Here is a 21660-nt window from a genome sequence, read left to right on the forward strand (position 1 = left end):
GATAATGAGATGTCCGTTTGGTATAGGTCTACATTACAATATAAGCCCAGGGTTCCAACTCTGGCTCAAGATTAGGTCTTCTTCTTTCTACACACAAGTCACAATAATCCAGGGCTCAGCTCCAGGACCTCATAGGGTGAAGGGTTTAAGCCTGAGTCACACTGGGACTTAGGATTCAAGTTGTATTGCTTTGCAGTACAGATACAGCCCTACTGGACTTAAGCTCTGTGAGATCACCAAATGTACCCATGTGCCAACTCTGTCCTCAAGATAGTCAGTTTTTCCACAGTGCACCACCACCAGTATTTCCTTGTAAACTGTGCTTTTGTGCAACTACTCCAGAGAGACGCAAATGCCGCCTAGCTGATTAGCAAAGTGCCCACAGCTAGCTTTTTTGTTTCTACTGCTGGTGTACACTCATGCATACCTCAGCACACATTAAAAAAAATATTCTGCACGTGGATGGAAAAGATTAAAGAGAACATTGACCAGCACCAAAGGGCTAGAGCTGCCATATTCTGGGAGCATGCTAGGAAGTCTGTGATATGCACTGCTGGACTCAGGCCCACATAATTCAGCATAGACACGGGAGTCCAAGATTGTGACCCAGAATTCAACAATTCCTAACTAAGGTTACAAATGAATGTAGATGCTCAAGCCCTATGTTACCACATACCGGGTTTCCTAACTCAAGTTCTATTAATCTAGGACTTCACTGCAATGTAGATATACTCCATGTCTAATTCAGATCAGCAAATTCTTCTAATTTCATCTTTTTTTTTTTTAAACACATCAGAAACTAAAAAATGAACTTCTCACGAGCAGAGACTTAAATAAGAGAACTCACCAAGCTCATTGAGACTCTGGGCAGCTTTTGTTATCTCTCTGCTTCCTCCTTGCAGCTGTCCTTGAAGTCTCTTACTGAGATACAAGATGCGTATTATTCTCCGCAGCAAATCACAGGCTGCCTGTGTGGAAATCACGGCTTTAGGTGTATAGTCAATGATAAATTATGCATAGCTCTAGACCCCATCCTGGAAACTCTTAAGTATATGCTTGTAATTAATACAATCACACACAAGCAAGCATTAACAGACCCAAAAATTTCATAGTTAGATGAACACTGATAATTTATCTCAATTTTTTTCATAAAGTACTCCAACTTTAGACAACATATGCTCACTGTTTTAATTATCAGTTCTACTGCACATGATGCTGTTAAGAAGCCTCTGCTTTTATTTGCTATGCAAAAACAAAATATTAAAACTTGATACATTACATATTTTATTTATAAAAACAACTGTGCATTATGCCTTTGATAGAACACTTTACTCAGGTCAGTAAAAAGCAGATACTAGCTTTTGTTCAGCTGATCAAAGTTTGACCAGAAGCAAAATTAAAAATAATAATAATAATAATAATCAATATTTATCTCAGGAGACAATAAATCTTAAGGTTGACCAAAAGTGTCAATATATGCACTGCCATATACACTCCGAATATTGGTAAGACTCCATTTTGGGAAAGAATTTTAGAATGGCTACTCTCAAACTCAGAATGGAAAGTAGGCAAAAATGTTTAATGGGGAGAGTAATTAACAACTGAAACCACTTACCAAAGTGGCTTCTCTATTATTGACCATTTTAAAATCAAGGTTAGATGTTTTTCTAAAAAAAATACACTCAAGGAATTCTTTTGGGAAAATTCTATGACCTGTGTAATGTAAAACATCAGACTAAGTTATTAAAATTGTCCCTTATGGCCTGAGAATCTATGAAAACCACTGTTCAGCCAATTGTTAAATTTACAAGCTTACGAATTGAGTTAAATGAATTGGGACTGGAAGGCACGACACAAGATCCAAGTATTTCTTATTTGGGAAACACAATTACACATGCTTTTGCTTTGCCTTTGTTAACACTGATCTAGAACACAATACTGTTGACTTCTGAGGAAGTTATTATAGGTTCCTAGCTTTTTAATTCTCCCTCTTATAACTACTTATGCCAATTTTTAGGTTCAAGAAAAAATTCTTAAAAATGACAGGTAGACATTAGAGATTTAAAGTATAATTTTACAAAAGCAATTTCACGCTGATTTATTCTATACCTATCCTTTAACAGAGTTTTGTTTTACCCAAGTAAATGGTTAATATTAAAAAAGTAATTTATTCTTTTTACATTGATTCATCTGGGAGTTTAAATTTAATGTATTTTGGGGATTTCTGTGAAGAAAAAAAAAAAAAAAAAAAACTTAACTACAGTAAAATTCCAGTTGTCCGGCATCCAGTGGTCCATCACTCCTGCTAGTCCAGCACCACCTGGAACCGAGAAGTGCTCCAGGCAGCCGGACAATTGGAGCTGCTCTGCCCTGTGCTCCCCAAGTCAGCCACTGGTCAGTTTCAGCAGCGGCTGACTTGGGGACGTCTGGGGCAGAGCAGCTGGGGTGCTGCCGGGTTGGTCCAGCAGTGCCGCCCCCTCATTCCCCCACCCCACCCAAGACCCCTCATAGCCCCCCCTTCTGATAGTCTGGCATATCTGATAATCCGGCACCCCCTGAGTCCTAAGGGTGCCAGATTATCGGAAGTTTACTGTACAGTGGTTTGAGTACAAATAAATAAAGTGCCTAACTATTTTTCTAGGGCTTATATTATATTTATATGCTGAAGTTTAAAGGCAGGACATGTACTTCACATGTAAAGAGCATCTGATGTACAAATAATAAATAAGGTTTTGAGGTCTCTGGATATTTGGATGGACTACTTCAACTGAAAGCAAAGAAAGATTCCTTCTTCCTGGAACTGCTCATATACCAACACATTAATCAAGCAGCATTAGCTTGTTAAAGATAAAAAACTCAAGAACCTCTTATTTTCTAACCTTTTGAGTTAGTATTTAAATACTTTCATATTTTTAATAGGGCTGTCAATTGACCTGCGTTAACGCCTGCGATTAACGCAGGACAGGATTAACACTGCTAATTCTTTTAACACGCTAATCGCAGGCATTAATGCTGTGCAGCCCCTTTGAAGTGGGCAGCACAAGTGGAGCCAGGGATCAGCTGGAGTTGCCAGTCGGGCATTTCAAAGAGACTTTGCAACAGCGGAGCCAGGGATCAGCTGGGCTACATCTATACTGAGGTTTCTTGGCAGAAAATATGCTAATGAGGGACTCATTAGCATGAGTCGCAACATCATTAGCATATTTTCTGCCTTTTTTTGGCGCAAAAAGAAGCAGTGTATGTGTTTCCTTTTTGGGCAAAAACCCCATTTTATGCAAAACCCTTATGCCTGTCCCAGAGAGGAATAAGGATCTTGCACAAAACGGGGTTTTTGCGCAAAAAGGAAATGTCCACACTGCTTCTTTTTGTGCAAAAACCCCTTGTGCAAAAAGAAATGGTAGAAAATATGCTAATGATGTCGCAACTCATGCTAATGAGTCCCTCATAAGCATATTTTCTTAAAAAAAAAAAAAAACACAACACCACCACCTCAGTATAGACATAGCCCCGGAGTCCCCGACTAATCCCAGGCTCCTAATACACTGTCCCTTGGAAGCATGGCAGCTGCGTATCCAAGGGGCAGCACTGCCTGGGGTCACCTGGGGACTCCAGCTGATCCTGGGCTCCATGCAGCACTGCCCTGTTCAAATGCCGCTGCAGCATTTCAAAGGAGAGGCGCATGTGATTAAATTTTTTAATTGTGCAATTAATCACGATTAAATTTTTTAATCGCTTGACAGCCCTAATTTTTTAACTAACACCTTCCTTAATTACCAGAGATTTGCCTGTATCTGACTTAACTCTTAAGTGTTCTGTCCTGTACCCAGTTTTAGTATTTCAACCACCTTGTCATTAGAATCAACACGTTGTCTATGTATTCTTTACTGGAGGAAAAAATATGTATCTATTAGTGAATATTTTGTATATTATATTACTTAGCTCTAAGTAAAGAAACAGTTCTAATTTTTGACTGGTTAAGTATGAAGTTTATAAATGTGTGCTTGTTCAAAGGATCTGTGGAAATGTTTGGTTAGGTAGGTCATTTTCTTAGTTTTCTTTCTGTTACATGTACCTCATCTGCATATTTTAACTGTTAATCCCCTTCAGTTTGTGATCTGCACAGGCAAGACTAAGACCATGCTAAGAGGATTTTATGATGCAAAGGAGGGAGTATGTGTTGTTATTCTGCTGAAGCCCTTGGGATTGGGGGTGAAGAGCCAGGCAAAGAACACAACAGAAGCAAAGCAGAGAGGATAAAAATTTGACAATGATGTCACGATGGGAAAGTTTATAAAGAGGTCTTTATACTTTAAAACACTCAAGGATAGCAGTGCAAGCCACAGAGTTTTATGTGCTTAATGGGTAGTATGAGAATAAATATTGAACAAATATAACTCTGTTGGCCACCCTTCTCCAGTTAGCAGGGGAAGAACAGTCTTCTAGGCCCTTAATAAAGATGCATCAGGCAAACTGCTTGTGTTTGTATCGGATATCAAGACAGAGAGATTAGAAGGATTCTTGTGAGTCAGCATGATCAAATTGTTGCTTTTAAGAGTAAGTAGAATACAGATTGTGTTAAAGAAAATATAACGAATGACTTAAAAGTTTGTACTAAAAGAAGCTTTGTATTAGGAATTAGATTAATACCCTTTGTATGAACAATAGTATCCCTTTTCCCATGTGTGAAATGATTGTGTAGTTCCTGGGGAGGGGGAGTGAAAGCGTTGGGAATGTGATTGGATAGATAACTTGTAGGTCCAACAGTTTAAGAGTCCAGACCATGGAAGAGAGGAGGCGGTTAGAAGACTTAGAGGCATCAAGGTACCATGAATTGAGGCCCGATGCAAAGCAGACTAATGGAGGACATATGGATGGCCTTGGAGTGTTAAGAAGCAAGTGCTCTGTTACAAACAAGACAGCCCTAAAATAATACTGGGAAGGAGACACCAACATACTGATGTCAGAGTAAAAAATAACTCCCAGAGAAACAGATATTAAGCAGAACAGACGGCGACTGATTAAGAACTGATGACGCAAAATGCATACACCTGAACGGGAAAAGAGTTCTATAGAAGTTGAAGCATCTTGCACAAATCTCTGGGTCTCATCTGATCAACATCGGAGCATCAGTCCAGACCAGGAGAAGCCCCCGCTCCTCTCCCCCACATTCAACTTGCCTGGCCTGTAAGTTAATGTGAGCAACAGACTGGTAACTTTAAGTAACAACAAGACTTTGTGTGTTTGTGTGCGTGCTTGTCTTTATGAAGCATATGCTAACTGTTTTTCTACTGGATTCTCAATAAATGCAGCATATTGCCTTTTCCCCTGAAAAAGATCCCATGTGCTTCTTATTAGCATAACAGCTAATGTGTGCTGGTTTCACACTGCAAGTAGTCTCAGAAATCAAGAGGGCTACTTGCAAAGTAAAGTACTAAATACAAGTAACAGAAATAAAAACAAGCTCTTAGAATTAATTATATGATTTAGCAAAGTTGCTTTGCTACAGTTTCAAAAAGACTGAAACCTCAAACTGTGGTGCTATTTGCATAGTTAAAAATCAGATACTTATCAATCTGAAATTCAAAAGCACAGTTCATAATATTAGAGATAAAGAGCTACAAATAGACAGGAAGAAAAAACAAAGGGGATAACAGCATCCGGAACGTAAGTAAATCTCTGGCTTTTCAGATACATTCCGAGTTCATGTATTAAAGATATTATAAATGTGCACGAACAGACATTCAAATTTTTAACTAGAAGGTTTACCTAGCATTGCTGAGGTCCTTAACTCAAATAAGTTTTCTTTTTCTTTATTTAAATCTTTGTTCTAGGGTGGGGCTGCAGATGAGGGATTCTGTAAGCAGGCTGATGTGTGAAGAGAAAGGACAACCCCAGCCCTCCCTCTCTCTGTAACAGCTTGAGGCCAGCAATTACTGCCCATGGCTGCTGCAGCGGGCACAGCCAGGGAAGGGGTGCATATGCCGTAGGCAGGGGACAGATAAACACATACACAGATAGACAAACACACAAACTCTCTAAAATATATAGTAGATAGCTGTCCCTTTCTCCACCCGTGGCCCAGTGAGGTTATAGCTGTCCTGGTCCCCACCTCTGGCCTCTTGATGCCTCCCTGTGGTTTTTCTACAGTAAAACTGTCCCTTCTACCAGACACTTCCCTTCCCATTTTATGAGAAAATCAAATTCCAGGTACATCCTATTGTCTGGCACAACAAAATCTCCTTGCTTTAAGTTAGATAAGAGGAAGCTACATACCAAATTTGGTAGTTCTAGTTCTTACCATTTAGGAGTTATTGAACAGACTCAGACAGACTGACATAATAGCTATAGTATCTCCAGATTTCACTTATGTATTAAAAGTAGCCACATGTAGTTCAATTGGATGCACTTTAGCCAACCCTATATTAAAGAAATTATTCCCCAATGCATTACAAGGATTTAAATTCATTGAGGAACTGAAGTCTCTAATCAGATGTTTTTCTTCATATGCTAGGTGATTTAAGTTTTGTTTTGAAACAGTCTATGAATCGTAAAATAATTGTTTTGAAAGATAAAAGTTAAAATAAATGTATAATGTAATTTACCTGTAGCTTTGCTAGCTGTGCTGTGCGAGACACTATTTTGTTGTATGGCTCAACAATTTTGGCTCTGATTCTATTGAGAAAGGAAATACTTTTTAGAAATGTAACAGTAGAAAAGTGCAGAATTGATAAATACTTATCATATAATGAATGACATACCTGTCAACGGTACTTTGTAGAGCACCAATTCTAGTCTGCATCATTTGTAGGACACCTGTGAAAAGACAGGCATTTTACGTACAATTAGAACATATATAATCCGATGAAAGATGTAATTTCCCCACTTCCAATACATCATTTTATATAAAGTGAAACACTGTATATTTAGAATAAACAGTATAGCTAATAAGTCAATATCGGTTATTTAAATGTATTAATCTGTTATATACAATTTAGGGACAGATATTGAAATTTCTTCTTCACAAGTCCCAAGAAAATCAGTGGGACTACTCATGGAGTATACTGTAGTCTCCTTTAATTGAAGGTACATATCCACAATTAGTCAGTTTTGTCAGTGGTTCAAGAGTACCCTTGGATTCTTCACTAATACTAAGCTCATAACAGCTCGTTCACCTTCAGTTGGTTAGAGGAGACTCTGCCCCATATTGGCACATAATGGCCCAGCCTCAGTTATTCATACATTCAGCAATTCTTGGCTAAATTACAGCAATACAAAATACCTGCATATGAAGCTCTCAGGGTTCAAAAGACTCCAACTACCACATAACACTACTGGTCATCTCCTCAGCAACATAGACCTGTCCTCTACTTTCTACACTGGCTTTCCATATTAAAAAGCCAAGTTCAAGGCCTCAGTCCTTATATTAAAGGTGCTCCCTGGTTTGGGCCAAGGTATATGGAATTATGATGTCCAACATGTTAGCCTCATGTGACTATTTGGCCAGTTGAGTGTGGCTAATTGGCTCACAAAATTATTTACATTTTCAGAATAACGTAGCTAGTTTGCTATAGCAGTTGGACACGACAGCTCTAGAAGACCCATTTAATCTCTGGGATAAAGATTGTCATCAACAGCTACACTTTTCTAGAACAACTGAACTGTACAACAAGGGCAAAGTTTGTCTGTGTAGGAGACAGAACTTTCTCTGGGGTTGGTCAAAGACTATGGAATGAAATCCTCCAGGAACTGAAGAGGAAGAGGATGAGAACAGAAGCACATGACAGATTCATAGTCACATTGCTTAATGTACTACTGAAAGGTGCTTTGATACTCTGGTGATAAGTGCAGTTCAAGAATTTATTTTATTTTAGATAGAGAGCTAGAGTATGGTGCTATTGAATGTGAGTAAGGATATCACCATCCTTGCTGAGAATCAAATTAGAAATTCTTCTAGACATGAAACTATAAAAAGGGCAGAGAAAGTTTATTGATGCTTTACAGTCATAATACCCTCTAACAAAGAAAGCAAGCTTATCCATTAGGTCTGTGGCTCAACGTATTTTCAGTTCTCAACAATATCAGCATTTGTATAATGCTGCACTCCAAGAACACAGTTTGATGCCCAGCATGGCTATTCAGATAACAGAACACAACTGTGGGATACCAGGTTTTTTAATGTTAGCATACAGATTCTCCATGTAACCAATTTACATGTTTGAGCAATTTTCAGAGACAAGACACATACAAAGGCAGAACTCACTTGGCATTGGCAAGACTACAGACAGCCTGTACAAATCATTAATTTAGAAAAACCAATTCATAAAAAGAAATGAAAATCCAGTCAAGCAAGAACAAAAATCTGAACTAAAGCATCTTGAATATAAACATTTATAAAACAGTAAGTCGGCTTACTGTTATGAGCTCCTTTTAAGTTGGCTATGCAAATTACCTGAAGAAGTCCACACAAGGATATATTTTCCCTAACATATTATATAATTATTTTAGCTTTTTCTTTTAAGAGGGCAAAAATAAAAGACTCGTTTGCCAATGTATAGTTTATGCCCTCTTCAAAACAAAAGATTATAGATTAATTTATCAGCAGGACAACATTAAACCAAAGTATTTTTTTTTTAATATTTTTGGAGAGAATCTGGTATGATTCTTGTCATTCCGACTGCTGCCCACCAGGCTCTGAACAGCAGACAGAGGAGACTATCAATTAGCACTTTGCTGCAGACTGACAGAGCAGAACTATAACTAGCTGCAGAAATGGAGCTCTCTGAAGTCTTAGGCCAGGTCCATGCTGAAAAATTAGGATGATCTAACTAGGTCACTCAGGGGTATTTAAAAAAAAAAAATCCACACAACTGACAATGCAATCAATGGGAGGGCTTCTCCCCTCAATATAGCTACAGGCAGTCCCCAGGTTACGTACAAGATAGGGACTGTAGGTTTGTTCTTAAGTTGAATTTGTATGTAAGTCGGAACTGGTACATATTGTAGGGGAAACTCTAGCCAAACATTTCTCCAGAGCTCAGTTTTATTCTCCCACACCTCACTTCCCTCAGTCCTTTATTCTCAAGCTGAGATGTCTGCTGAGAAAAGCCGCTCCGCGTCTCCCTGGTCTGCTGGGGGGAAGCAGCTAGTGCGGGGTTGCCTCACCCCGTTTGTAAGTAGGGATCCGATGTAAGTCGGATCCATGTAACCCGGGGACTGCCTGTATTGCCTCTCAGGGAAGTAGGGTACATACACCAACCGGGAAAGCCCTCCCACGGGGAAAGTATAGCATCTTTGCTCAAGTACTAGAACAGCACAACTGCACTGCTACAGCATTTTCAGCATAGACATGCCCTGAAGAATGCTATACAGGCAGTCCCCGAGTTACGCGGATCCGACTTATGTCGGATCCGTACTTACGAACGGGGCTTTTCTTGCCCCGCAGGACGCGGGCGGCGGGACCGCCCAGGCGCGCCGCAGTCCCATCGCCCGCGTCCTCTGGGGCGAGAAAAGCGTCTCCGCGTCTCCCTGGTCTGCTGGGGGGGGGTGCACCCCAGCAGACCAGGGAGACGCGGAGCAAAGCCGCGGAGGATGCGGGCGGCGGGATCGCATCTCCCTGGTCTGCTTGGGGGGTGGGGTCTCAGCTAGTGCGTGCCATCCCGCCCCCTCCCCCCCCAGCAGACCAGGCTTTTCTCGTGGACACCTGTGGTAGAGCAGCTGGGGTGCTGCTGGGTTGGTCCAGTAGCGCCGAAAAGCGGCGCTACTGAACCAACCCAGCAGCACCCAAGCTGCTCTGCCCCAGGTGTCCAAGTCAGCCGCTGCTGAAACTGACCAGCGGCTGACTACAGGAAGCCCGGGGCAGAGCAGCTCTGCCTCGGGCTTCCTGGAATCAGCCGCTGGTCAGTTTCAGCAGCGGCTGAATCTGGACGCCAGTTCCGACTTACGTACAAATTCAATTTAAGAACAAACCTACAGTCTCCATCTTGTACGTAACCCAGGGACTGCCTGTACGTCATTGGCTTGCTCTGAGTTTATATCTGTACAGTTACCTTCACAGCTCCAAATGCTAGTGGCTTTAAGTTGAAAGCCTAGATTTCTGCAGAAGTTGACAGTGTTTGCTCACCATGAGCAGATCGATTTCTCCAAGCTCCAATTTAAAATCAGAAATGCCCAGATAGATGCTTGGGGTGACACAGTTTGCATCTAAGCACAAGAAAGAGTGCCACCTCAATGGCCATGTGCTCCCAATTTAATATTAAAGGAGATTTGGCATATTCAGTCCAGTGATCACCCAGATGTTTGTTTTTTTTTGAGAAAATGCATGTCAAGCATATATGTAGGAGTCCAGCCCTTCATGCAAGATACATACACAATAGCTAAGTATTATCCTGGTTAGGCTAAGTAGAGGAGGACACAGTTGTAAGATGAGCAGAGCAACGTGAAATATGCCAGCGTATGTGACATTTCAGCAGTCCCTTTTTACTAAAGACCAGAGATCCTAACCAACCTGGACTGGAAAGGGTTGAAAGAGTTGTTAAAAAAATACCTAACACCTGGCACAAAGGAGTGGAGAAACATTTCAATGCCTGTCATTTTGACCTAAACAGATAATGTCAGTGAGTTTGCGCATCATAAAACTTGAATGTGACAACCAAAAAGGTTCTACTAAAACGTTACACATTCTTCATCACTGCTTTGTTCTCCAACACAAATGCTGGTACTTAGAATTTTAATTCCTAAAATTGTATCAGTTAAAGCTTTAACTACAAGTACGTTACTTAAGATTTCCTTGTCTATCAGTTGGTTTCAGAAGTGAAATTTCTACTGTTTCTAATGTTTTAAATATCAAAATTAGGATTGAATGCAATTGCAATTAATTGACAAGTGATTAACTCAAAACAAATTAACTTGATTTAAAAAGTTAATTGGAATTAATTGTCATCTTAATATGAGTGTTAAACAATAGCAATACTAATTTAGCATAACATTTAAACATTTTTGGACAATGCAAAGTGTATAGTTCTCATAATTTTATTACAAATATGTGCACTGTAAAAAAAAATTTCATTTTACCTTACAGAAGTACCGTAGTGCAGTATCTTGGTTGTGAAAATACAACTCACAAATGAGGGGGATTTTTTTAAACAAAGCTTCATTCAAAAATAAAACACATGAAAATTTTAGAGCCTACAAATCCATTTAGTCCTATTTCTTCTTCAGCCAATTGCTAAGACAAACAAGTTTATTTACATTTACTGGAAACGATACTACCCGCTACTTATTTACATCACTCGAAAGCGAGAACAGGTGTTCGCGTAGTAATGATGTAGCTGGAACTGCAAGGTATGTGTGTGTGTCAGATATGCTACTCATTCATATGACCCTTCATGTTTCAATGTATAGATTGCCTTTTTTACAGTGCAAATATTTGCAATTAAAAGTAATAATATAAAGTGAGCACTTTGTATTTTGTAATCTACATTATAATTTAAATCAATATATTTTGAAAATGTAGAAAAGCATCCAAAAATATGTATAACAAATTAAAATTGGTATTCTATTATTGTTGAATAGTGCAATTAATTTTTAATCTCTATTTTTGTATTGTTTGACGACCCTAATCAAACTATTATTTTAAGGTTAGTTTCCGCTGTGCAGGAAAATATTTCTGTGGAAGTGGACTACATATAGTCCTTGATTTGCTGAATAGTCTCAGTTTGCACCTGTCAACCCTAACATTTCTTTCCAGAAACAAAACAATATAAGTCCTTAGTCTGCATTCCCGCACACCAGTTCCATCTAAGACAATGTAATCTATATGGAACTTCAAAGAACCAGGCAGGGACTGAAGCCACTAAGAGGTCTAGTTGCAAGAATGAAACATCATTAGGAAAACTGCTTATCGGAAGAAAACGATGTGAATGAAGATATGAATATGTTTGAAGAACAATGTGGATCAACTGGTTAACTAAAATAATTCATTTTTTAATTCATCATTCTTCAAGGCTTTCGCCATGCCTTTTAATGTAATTTAACAAGTAAATTCCCAAGCGTTTGCTACACTGAATGTTGCTAGCAAAAAAAAAAAAAAAAAAAAAGTAGTTTAAGGATTAGCTAATCCTTATGGCTTGTTTAATTAGGTTTAGAATCTTATCACCCAATATAAAAATACAGAGGGTGTCATTTTCTTGTTTTATATTACTGTACACAATACAGTAAAACTCTGATGGTCCGGCATCTGATGTTCCGGCACTCCTGATGGTCCGGCACTCCTGATGGTCCGGCACCATCAGGAACACAGAAGTGCTCCGGGCAGCCGGACCATTGGAGCTGCTCTGCCCCTAGCTTCCCCGATTCAGCCGCTGCTAAAACTGACCAGCAACAAATACTAGGGCAGAGCAGCTGGAGTGCTGCCGGGTTGGTCCCGTAACGCTGCCCTTCGGGGCTGCGGGACCCAACCCGGCAGCACCCCAGCTGTCCCCGATTCAGCCGCTGTTGAAACTGACCAGCGGCTGACTCCAGGAAGCCCGGGGCAGAGCAGCTCTGCCCCGGGCTTCCTGGAATCAGCCCCTGATCAGTTTCAGCAGCGGCTGACTTGGGGACACCTGGGGTAGAGCAGCTGGGGGGCTGCCAAGATGGTCCAGCAGCGCCGCTTCTCAGCGCTGTGGGACCAACCCGGCAGCCCCCCAGCTGCTCTGCCCCAGGCATCCTGATTCAGCCACTGCTGAAACTGACCAGCGGCTGACTCCAGGATTATCGGAAGGTGCCGGATTATCGGAAGTGTACTGTACATGCCCATTATGTTGGAACATCATGGACACAGACCATAACAGTGATGCCAAAAAAAATGTATTCCCTGTTTTACTTCAGCTTTCCCAAGGAAACCACATCTTATAATTTTTTTTTCCTAAAAAACAGAAGTTCCAGTAATTTCAATGAGGTTTACTCCAAAATTAAGTGTCTTCTAAGAACAGTCAATCTTCGCTTTTTTGGCAACTTGGAATTTGATCTACATCCTTGCTGGAAAAAATGCAAAGGATTAACTGAATGAAAGTGAAAAGAACAACAATTCAAACTCATTTTTAATTTTTTTTTCCAGAGGTCCATTTAAGTCGACTTAACTCTGAAGCTATTGCAGATAGTCTATCAACTGGTAGTTTTAGAAGCAGTGTTGCAACTAAACATACTTCAGACAACAACATATCAATAGCCAGCAAAAGATTTCAATCATTTGAGATCTTCCACAAAAACTTCTTGTGCAAAAGTGTGTCCACACCTCAAAAGCGCATCGCAAAAGCAATGTGCTTTTGCGCAAAAGAGCATCCACGCTGCAAGGACACTCTTGCACGAGAAAGTTCTGATGGCCATTCAGAGAATGACCATCAGAGCACCTGTGCTTTTTCTGATAGGCTCATTTTGCACAAGAAAACCCTGTTGAGTGTCCACACACACTTTTTTGCGCAAGAATTCTTGCGCAAAAAGGAGTTATTCCTCATAGAAAGAGGTATACCTACACTGCAAAAAGCCCTCTGTTCTTCCATTTTACTGTAAATTTTCTAGTGCAAAAACACGCTTGAGGTGTGGATGCTACGTGGGTTTTTGCACAAAAACCCTATAGTGTAGACACAGCCTGAGCTAGGATGAGGGAGGATGGAGTGAGCAGGGGTGGGGCTAGTGTATTAGGGTTTGAGGTAGATCCTGGATCACACTTACATTCAAAAAGTGATCTTGTGCTTAAAAAGGTTGGAGACCACTGCCGTTGATGAAAAGATTGCTCAGTTCATTTATGCCATAAATTCTCCTTTTTGCATTTGTTAACCATGAAATATTTAAGGACATGGTTGTGTCCTCACAATAAAGCATACATTGTTGGAATTTTGCTAGACACTGTGTGAGAGAGAAAGGAACTTGAACAGCAACAAATACTGAAGGGAAATTTGCCAGTTTAAACCTTGAGAAGTGGAGCACTGTACACAATGATACAATAACATGTGCAGGATGACAACAGAAGATAAGGTTGCATATCTTTCAGAAACAAATACATAAGAAAATGCCCAAACAGAATATTTAAAAGAAATGGCAGTGAAAGTTGAAATAAACTGTCAACTATCACATGTGCAGTTTTGTCACAGACAACAATGCAACCATGGCAAAGATGAAAATCCTTAAAAGAAATGGAAGGATGCTGCTCAACAACATATGGCTGCAGTGCACATTTAATGCATCTTTTAGCCAACAATTTAAGTAAGCCTTCTCCAGGAAGGAAACAAAATGTTGTTGAAGTTGCAAAATACTTCCGTAACAGCCATTTTGCTTCAGCTTCACTAAATCTCCCCCAAGGTGTTTGATGGAAGTCTGTGGTTGACCGTTTTGAACAATTTATGAAGAAATGGTTTAGTCTTATAAAATTTTATGAAGAAAACCACGATAAAATAGATAGAAGAATCTCATCCAAAGTATCTAATATTGGATTAAAGAGGAAGGTAGAGAATATGCTCAGTATACTGAAGCCTATATCCATAGCCTTAAACTTCAGAGATATTGCTGATGCTCTCAAAATTTGGAAGGCATTTCAAGAGACATTGACAAAAGAATTACCACACCAGAAAGTTAAACTGCAGGCAGTAAAGAAGTGAATGGATCAAGCACTAACTCCACTTTAGTTTCTTGTGAACATTTGCAACCCCAGATCTAAAGGTAGATGCCTATCTTCTGAAGATGCTGATGCTGCTGCCACCATGCACGGGTATCTCAAAATCATTCCTCAGCTATAACAGTCATAATAAATTTCAGGGCTGGAGCAAAACCGTTTAATCACTACGTGTTTATTGATGACGGTGTGAACAAAGTCACTCCCCTGAACTGATGGGAATCATTAGCCAGGCACCCTGAATCAGAATTCCTTCAGATACTAAGTCAACTTTTCTCATCAATAGCTTTCTCTGAAGGTACAAAGAGAATATTTTCAGTGTTTGGTGTTATTCACTTAAAGCTAAGAAATCAACTGGGAATTGAAAAAGCAGGAGAAAATCATATTTCTGTTTGTCCATGAATCAAAATGACTGTGGGATTGGGAAGCCTAGTCGTAGAAGTTTTAAGGACACCATACATTTAGTGTTGCAATGACTTTTCTGTTAATTTAAAAAAGAAACAAATTTCAGAGCTATTGCTGCTGCATTACTGATGCTTTCAAAATTTGGAAGGCAAATTCCCTCATTTGGGAGTGGTCAGAGCTGTACCAGGGGGTCCAACATATATTTATTTTTAGTGTAACTTTATATTTCAATTTTTGTCTCTCTCACCATTTAAACTACATTAGCTTATTAATAAAAGTTTTCTTCTAAAAAGGCATTTGCCACACAAACTCTACATGTTTTTATTCAGGAATTTTCTGTTGTGGCAATAGCAAAAATACCTCATTCAAAAAACATGGCTCCTGACACAGCTTTAACCAAATCTATAATTGTTGAACTAGTTGAAAGACTACTGAGAAAGTAACTATCAATAGTTTGCTGTTGAACAAGGAGACCATATCTAGTAGGGTTCTGCAGATATCAGTCTTGGTTTTGGTACCATTTAATATTTGCATAACATGTTTTGGATAAGAAGAGTATGCCCATAACATTTGCAAATGCTACCAAGCAAGACTGTTAGCAAGAAGTTAGCAAGACTAACAGTTAATGGGAGCATAAATGTAATCTTAAAATAAGGTTTTAGAATCTCACTTACATCTATTTTGAAGAACCACATAATGACCAGTTTTTATGCAGACATGATAGTTCTAAAATGAAGACTTTTTGATAAGCAATTGGTGTTATACCAGTGGAACCAAACATCTGTATTTAATTTTGCTGTCTTTTCTTCTTACTCTATATTTCAGAAGTGTGTATCGGTCTACCATCCTTAAGTTGGTTTGTTCAAGAATTCCTCCTAAACGGTAAGAGCTTGGCCCACCAAATTTGGTATGCAGCTTCCTCATATCATAACTTAAAAGCAAGGTAAGGGTTTGGTTGTGCCAGATTAATGGGATGTGCCTGGAATTTGACTGTTTCTCATAAAATGGAAAGGGAGGGGTCTGGAAGGAGGGACAGTTATACTGCAGAATGGGCCAGAAAAGGGGCCAGAGATGGGAACCGGGACAGCTATAACTCCACTGGGCAAGCAGGGGTGGAGAAAAGGACAGCTCTCTACTACATATTTCAGAGAGTTTGTCTGTCTGTGTGTGTCTGTCTGTGCCCCCGCCAAGGGACATGCACTCCTCCCTGAGCTGTGCCCGCTGAAGCTGCAGCAGCTATGGACAGGCAATTCTCACATGGCCACAAGCTGCTGCGGTCAGTTAGGGCTGGGGTTGTCCTCTCATATCAGGGTAGCTTGCAGACTGAATCCCTCTCCTCCAGCCCCACCAACAATAGTAATTTAAGTGAAGAAATACAAAAGTTGAGTTAAGAACCCAAGCCAGGTAAATCGTCTAGTATTACAAAAAGGAAATGACGTAATTAAGACCATGAAATAACTACTTTGGTTTTTAGTTGGTATTTATTTAGTGCATGAGTCAGCAATCTATGGCTCTTCGGTCATTCCCAAAATATACCCAACTTTTTAAATTAAAAAGAAAATTAATTCAAAATTTTCAAAAATACATAATTACTCGGAGCCCAGTCCCATCAGCAGCAGCATCCTGTCTCCGGCCCTGATCCTGGAGCAAGTACTCATCTGGCTGCAGAAAGAGCTGATGGCACTGACCTCAACCCCTCTCCCCTTGCTGTGACATGGGAAGGAGGGGAGGCCAGAATCTGGCTGTGGCAATCCTGGCCTGGCCCCTCTTCTAGCCACTGCTGCCCGGATGCAGAAGCCCAACCCCAGGAAGGTAAAGTCATCCGGCCTCAGCCCCTCCTCCACCCCCAATCCCCTGCCCAGCCTCCTGCACCTCCCACACACCCCAACACCCTGCCCTGAGCCTCTCATATACCCCCAATCCTGACTCCTGCACCCTCACATCCACAAACTGTACCCCAACAGCAGCAGAAGTCCCATTAAATAAAATCTGTGAGTACAATGTTTCATTTATGCTATCAATCAACATGTCAATTAATAATATTAAGTTGTATGTTTTCAGTTATGCAAACAGGCATTCTTATACAGACACTTTGTTGACCCTTGTTCTGAATTTTGATGTAGTTTTGCTCTTTGGTTTGAAAAGGTTGCTAAGCCATGCTATAGTGTAATTATGTCAAAGAATTGAATAAATACTCTCCTTACAGCTCCACCTGCAGACATTAACACCACACAGCAGTTTTCAAGTACGACTTCTGTCCAATAACATTACCACTTAACAGCCTGATGCCATCTAAACTATGAAACTATTAACAATCACCTTATACTAAAATGAATGAGCATAAAATGAATTTATACCTTCTAGAGATTCAATCCCAGTTGCCTGTGCCAGTAAGTCTTCATGTCTAGCAACCACCTGAAAAGTGAGACCACCAAATCATTATTTGCGAGGCTAATTCCAAAAATACAAACTCAGATTTTATTTAAGCATGTATCCGCGAGTGGAGAAAAAAAAAAAGAAAAAGAGGATCTTAGAAGTAGGAAGAATCCCTTCTGAGTGATAAGAATCCCTTTATTTTTCCCACCTGCTTTACAGTCAAACCCCTCTAATTTATAAACTCATGTGTGTCCATAATACTTTTTAAAAGGATCTGATCAGACTTTTCATAGTCAACACTAAACTGATAGTTTTTTATTTATCCAGTTAATTTTTCTGCACTAATGTTCAGTACCTGGTCTAGCCAGACAGATTACAGCAGATGATGTTTTAAATTTACCTACCATCCAGTGATTAATCTCAGTCTTTACCTTCTTCATATATTTAACAAAATACTGGATTTCCCTAAACCAGAGGTGGGCAACCTGCCGCCCATGAGCCCCATGTGGCCCACTGCAGTCCCACTTGTGGCCCATGCACCCCCTACTCTACTATCCTCCCTGACATGCCTCTCATGCACTGGAGTCCTGCACTTCCTATTCCTCCTCCTCACTTCCAGGATTTTCGGAGCACTATGAATCCACTGATGAGCACTCCATCCTGATTCCTCTTCCTCTGTCCCAGAGCTGGAATTCCACAAATCAATAGGAAGTGTGGGGCCACTTTCTATGCACTTGGGTATGAGGGAAAGTGACAGGGAGGGTGGAGGAGGGGAGAACAGGCTGCAGTCAGAACCCTTGTGGATGCGAAACCCCTTTTGCCCACCACTGTGGCCTATTGAGACGAAGAAGGGCCACTCAGGCAGTCCACTCACTACTCTTGGATCCCATTGCTGCTCTCAACTCAGAATGTCAGTTGTGTCAGAATACGAGATAAAGGCAACTGTTTATATAAGGGATAAACTGAGAAAAATCAAAGTTTCTTATACAATTGAGACATAAATAAAAATGTTTATACAATCTCTAGAAGGGAGAAGTGCTTAACTAGCCTACAGTGCCATAACATCCCATAAAATATTCCCCATCTACTATATATATATCTGAGAGAGTTTGTCTTGTCTGTTCAAGAATTCTTTTCAAACAGTAAGAGCTAGGACCACTAAATTCGGTATACAGCTTCCGCTTATCATGACTTAAGGCAAGGAATGGGTTAGGGATATGAAAGTGTAACCACATACATGGTTACACACAGGCTTCTGGTACACGTGGGGAGCTAGCTTAAAAGCCGGCTCCCCGCACACACCAGCTCCCAGGGAACCACCTGCATGTAACTATGTTACTGCTTTGAAATTTTCAGCGGTAACACTTTTACTTAATTAAATGCATTTTAATATACCCAGTATAGGTTTGGTTGTGCCAAGAAAATGGGATGTGCCTGGAGTGGGATTGCTTCTCATAAAACCATACAGAAAAGAGACAGAACCACCAGAAAGGTGAAAGGGGCATCACCCCTTTCTGGACTGTCTCAGCCCTGAGCCCCCCAAATACCCCTTCAAGGAGACCAGGGGGGTGGGGGGATTGTTGAAGCTCTCCCCCCAATTTGTAAGGGAATGTTGCTGGCTGTTCCCCTTCATCATGGAGTGAAGGAAATGTGCACAGATAGCTGCATTCCTCACTTTGGCAGGGAGCACAGGGGCAGAGGAACCTGGACCTGCCCCACCTGGGGGACATGCACATCTTCCCCAACTGTGCCCGCTGGAGCTGCTGGACTCTTGCTACAGTTTAAAAGTGGAAGGACTGCAGGGAGCGCGGGGCCAACAAGGGACTGGTCCCAAACTCCCTGCAGCGCCTGAGCCTCTGAACCAGTGGGGCTCTTGTACATTTCAAAAGCAGAATCGCAGCAGAAGCAGCACAAGCAGAGCTTATGCTTATCGGATAGTCCACTAGTCACTTACATCCCTATTCCAAATGGAAGAGAGGAGAACGTGTATCATAAAAGCAGAATAGTGATAGAAATGTAGCCGTGTTAGTCTGGGGTAGCTGAAGCAAAATGCAGGACAATGTAGCATTTTAAAGACTAACAAGATGGTTTAAAGCACTGTGATTAATATTGTTGAAAGACACATACATACAAGGTATGCCTAGCCTGTGCCAATGAGCTTCCTACCTCAGGTTAATGTTAGTGCTCTAAAATGTAGTGTAGACAATGCTTTGAAATTGCCAGGCTTCAGAGTCCAAGGTGCAATGACAATTTCAAAGTGCTGCCTACAAAGCTATTTGTAGAGCACTAGTGCAAGCCCAAGTCTGTCAACCTGGGATAGGAGGCTCAGTGTTGTGGGCGGCATAGATATACCCTTAGTCACTAATTGTTGAAACTATGGGATAACTTTAGGAACGCACAAGACTAAAATACTGAATTTGTAAAGTATGTTTGTACATGACAGCCCTGAAACAAATGACACACTTGGCACTTACTTGTAAATGAAGCTCTTTATCCAACTGACTGATTCCTTGAGCAAGTTTTGCTAACTGTTCAGCTATCACAGCTTGATGAATAGATTGGGAAGTATAAGTCTTTACATCAAAGTCTTCTCTTAAAAAATCTGCATAAGATTCTGAAAAATATTTTTAAGCTTTTTTTCATACTACAAGAAGTTAAATACATATGTAATGATGTTAAGAATTACAGGTACATCCGACCTATCTCCTCCCACCCTCACCCCCCATGCTGTTAGCAGCTGTGTTCTGGTTTCTACAATATAACTGGACATTGATTTAATGAGCAACCATTGGCTAAAATAACTAATGTAAAAAAGGCATGCTTAACTACATCATTTTTATTGCCCATGTCCTGTCACCTAAATCCAAAACTGGATAAAACCACCTTTTCAAGAATGCCATACACACTAAAACTATATTTCTGATTTCCTCTTCAGAATTTTGTAAGCAAAATTAGACAAAATTTTACCCAGAGTAAAACTACTGAGAATCTCAACCAGAAAACTGACAACTGCAACTCACTCCATTACATCGTAACATGATCTTGTAATTTCTATGGAACTAGATTAAAACCAATAAAGAATTGTATTTGTGATCCACCTCAGAACTAAACCAGAATCTCTAAATGTTAACAATTGTTGCAATGATTTATTACATCTCCTAGCTCTTTTAGTTTATTCCAGCCCAATTATGATAAAAGTTAAAGAGGAGCTTTTTAAAGAGAAAACCACAATTCCAACATGCAGTCAAGCCACTTAACAAAAAAGGTACAAACAGGAACACAGTTTAAACACATGGTCTTCCTTCTTAGAGAGAAGATGTGATTAGAGAACAGAGTAGCAACCTGGAAACTCCTGCGCCTGTAAGTTTTGCCTAAAGGGACTATCAGGACATTCAGTAAGAAGGTGTCTCCTCCCGCCCTTCACAAAATATAAACAAAAGATCCTGCTGCTTAAGGGCAACCAGCCACGAAACAATCCCTAAACACTTCTTCTGAGGCCACAATAAACCTGACGCACAGGGACTAAAAAGACTCTCAGCAAGAGCAGTCACCCCTCTTTCCCGTCAGCCGCAGGTCAGACAGTGAGCGCGGTGCATGGGCACCTGCAGGAGCAGCAGGACAGCCACCAAGCAGAGGCGGGTGTGGCAGGGATACCCTGCCACTAGCGCAAACTCCTCCGCAGCCTCCAGCTCTTCCGCTCCCCAGTCCGGCTGGCAAACCGACGCAGCGCGCAGCTCTAGCCTGGTACCCGTCCCCCCACAGGGCACCTCTGCTGCCCAACCCCGTGTGGCCGGCAAAGCCCTACCGCCCGGTGCCCTCGCTTCACCTCAGAGCCCTCTGCCACCCAGGGCCCCAGCTTCGCCACCGCCCTCAGGACCCCGCGCCTGGCCCTCCTCACCATCCCCTAGCAGCTCCCCAAGAGCCGGTGCCAGGGCAGAGATACCACCGCCCGCTTCTTCCATGCTGGCGGTTACCGGAGCACCTTACGTCATCCACAAGCGACCGGCTAACTTGGACGCAAAAATTCCGCGCCTCCGTGGTTTCTGGTTGGCAGGGGTGGAGCCGTGGGAGGGGTGAAGGGTCAAAGGGGAAAGGTTGCCCTGGCCTGGCGTGTTCTGTCTGCTTCCCGCCGCGGGTGAAGTGGAAATTGATGCTACGAGGGGCGGGGCGGGGCGGGCACAGGAGGATGCGGATGAGGGGCCGGGGTGGGGTGGGATGCGATGTGGGTAGCG

General features: G+C 41.2%; 2 protein-coding genes across 3 annotated transcripts in view; one reads left to right on the forward strand and one right to left on the reverse strand.

Annotated features, from left to right (window-relative positions):
- COG5 (component of oligomeric golgi complex 5) overlaps positions 1–21476 on the reverse strand; it is a 347964-nt gene extending 326488 nt beyond the window's left edge. Inside the window, exons 1-6 of the mRNA XM_006120390.5 lie at positions 21327–21476; positions 19903–20042; positions 17410–17467; positions 6759–6813; positions 6603–6672; positions 848–968 (exon numbers count right to left, since the gene is read on the reverse strand). Of these exons, the coding sequence (XP_006120452.1) occupies positions 848–968; positions 6603–6672; positions 6759–6813; positions 17410–17467; positions 19903–20042; positions 21327–21390 (508 nt within the window). The 5' untranslated portion in view covers positions 21391–21476. The remainder of the gene's footprint in view (positions 1–847; positions 969–6602; positions 6673–6758; positions 6814–17409; positions 17468–19902; positions 20043–21326) is intronic.
- A 22-nt stretch (positions 21477–21498) lies between these two features.
- The window catches only part of DUS4L (dihydrouridine synthase 4 like), a 71285-nt gene continuing 71123 nt past the window's right edge, over positions 21499–21660 (forward strand). For both annotated transcript variants that reach the window (XM_089778593.1, XM_006120391.5), the window contains exon 1: positions 21499–21563. The gene's annotated coding sequence lies outside the window, so the exon portion shown is untranslated. The remainder of the gene's footprint in view (positions 21564–21660) is intronic.

Source organism: Pelodiscus sinensis, chromosome 1 (genome assembly GCF_052426305.1).
Source record: "Pelodiscus sinensis isolate ZL-2025 chromosome 1, ASM5242630v1, whole genome shotgun sequence".
In the NCBI taxonomy this organism is placed as follows: Eukaryota; Metazoa; Chordata; order Testudines; family Trionychidae; genus Pelodiscus; species Pelodiscus sinensis.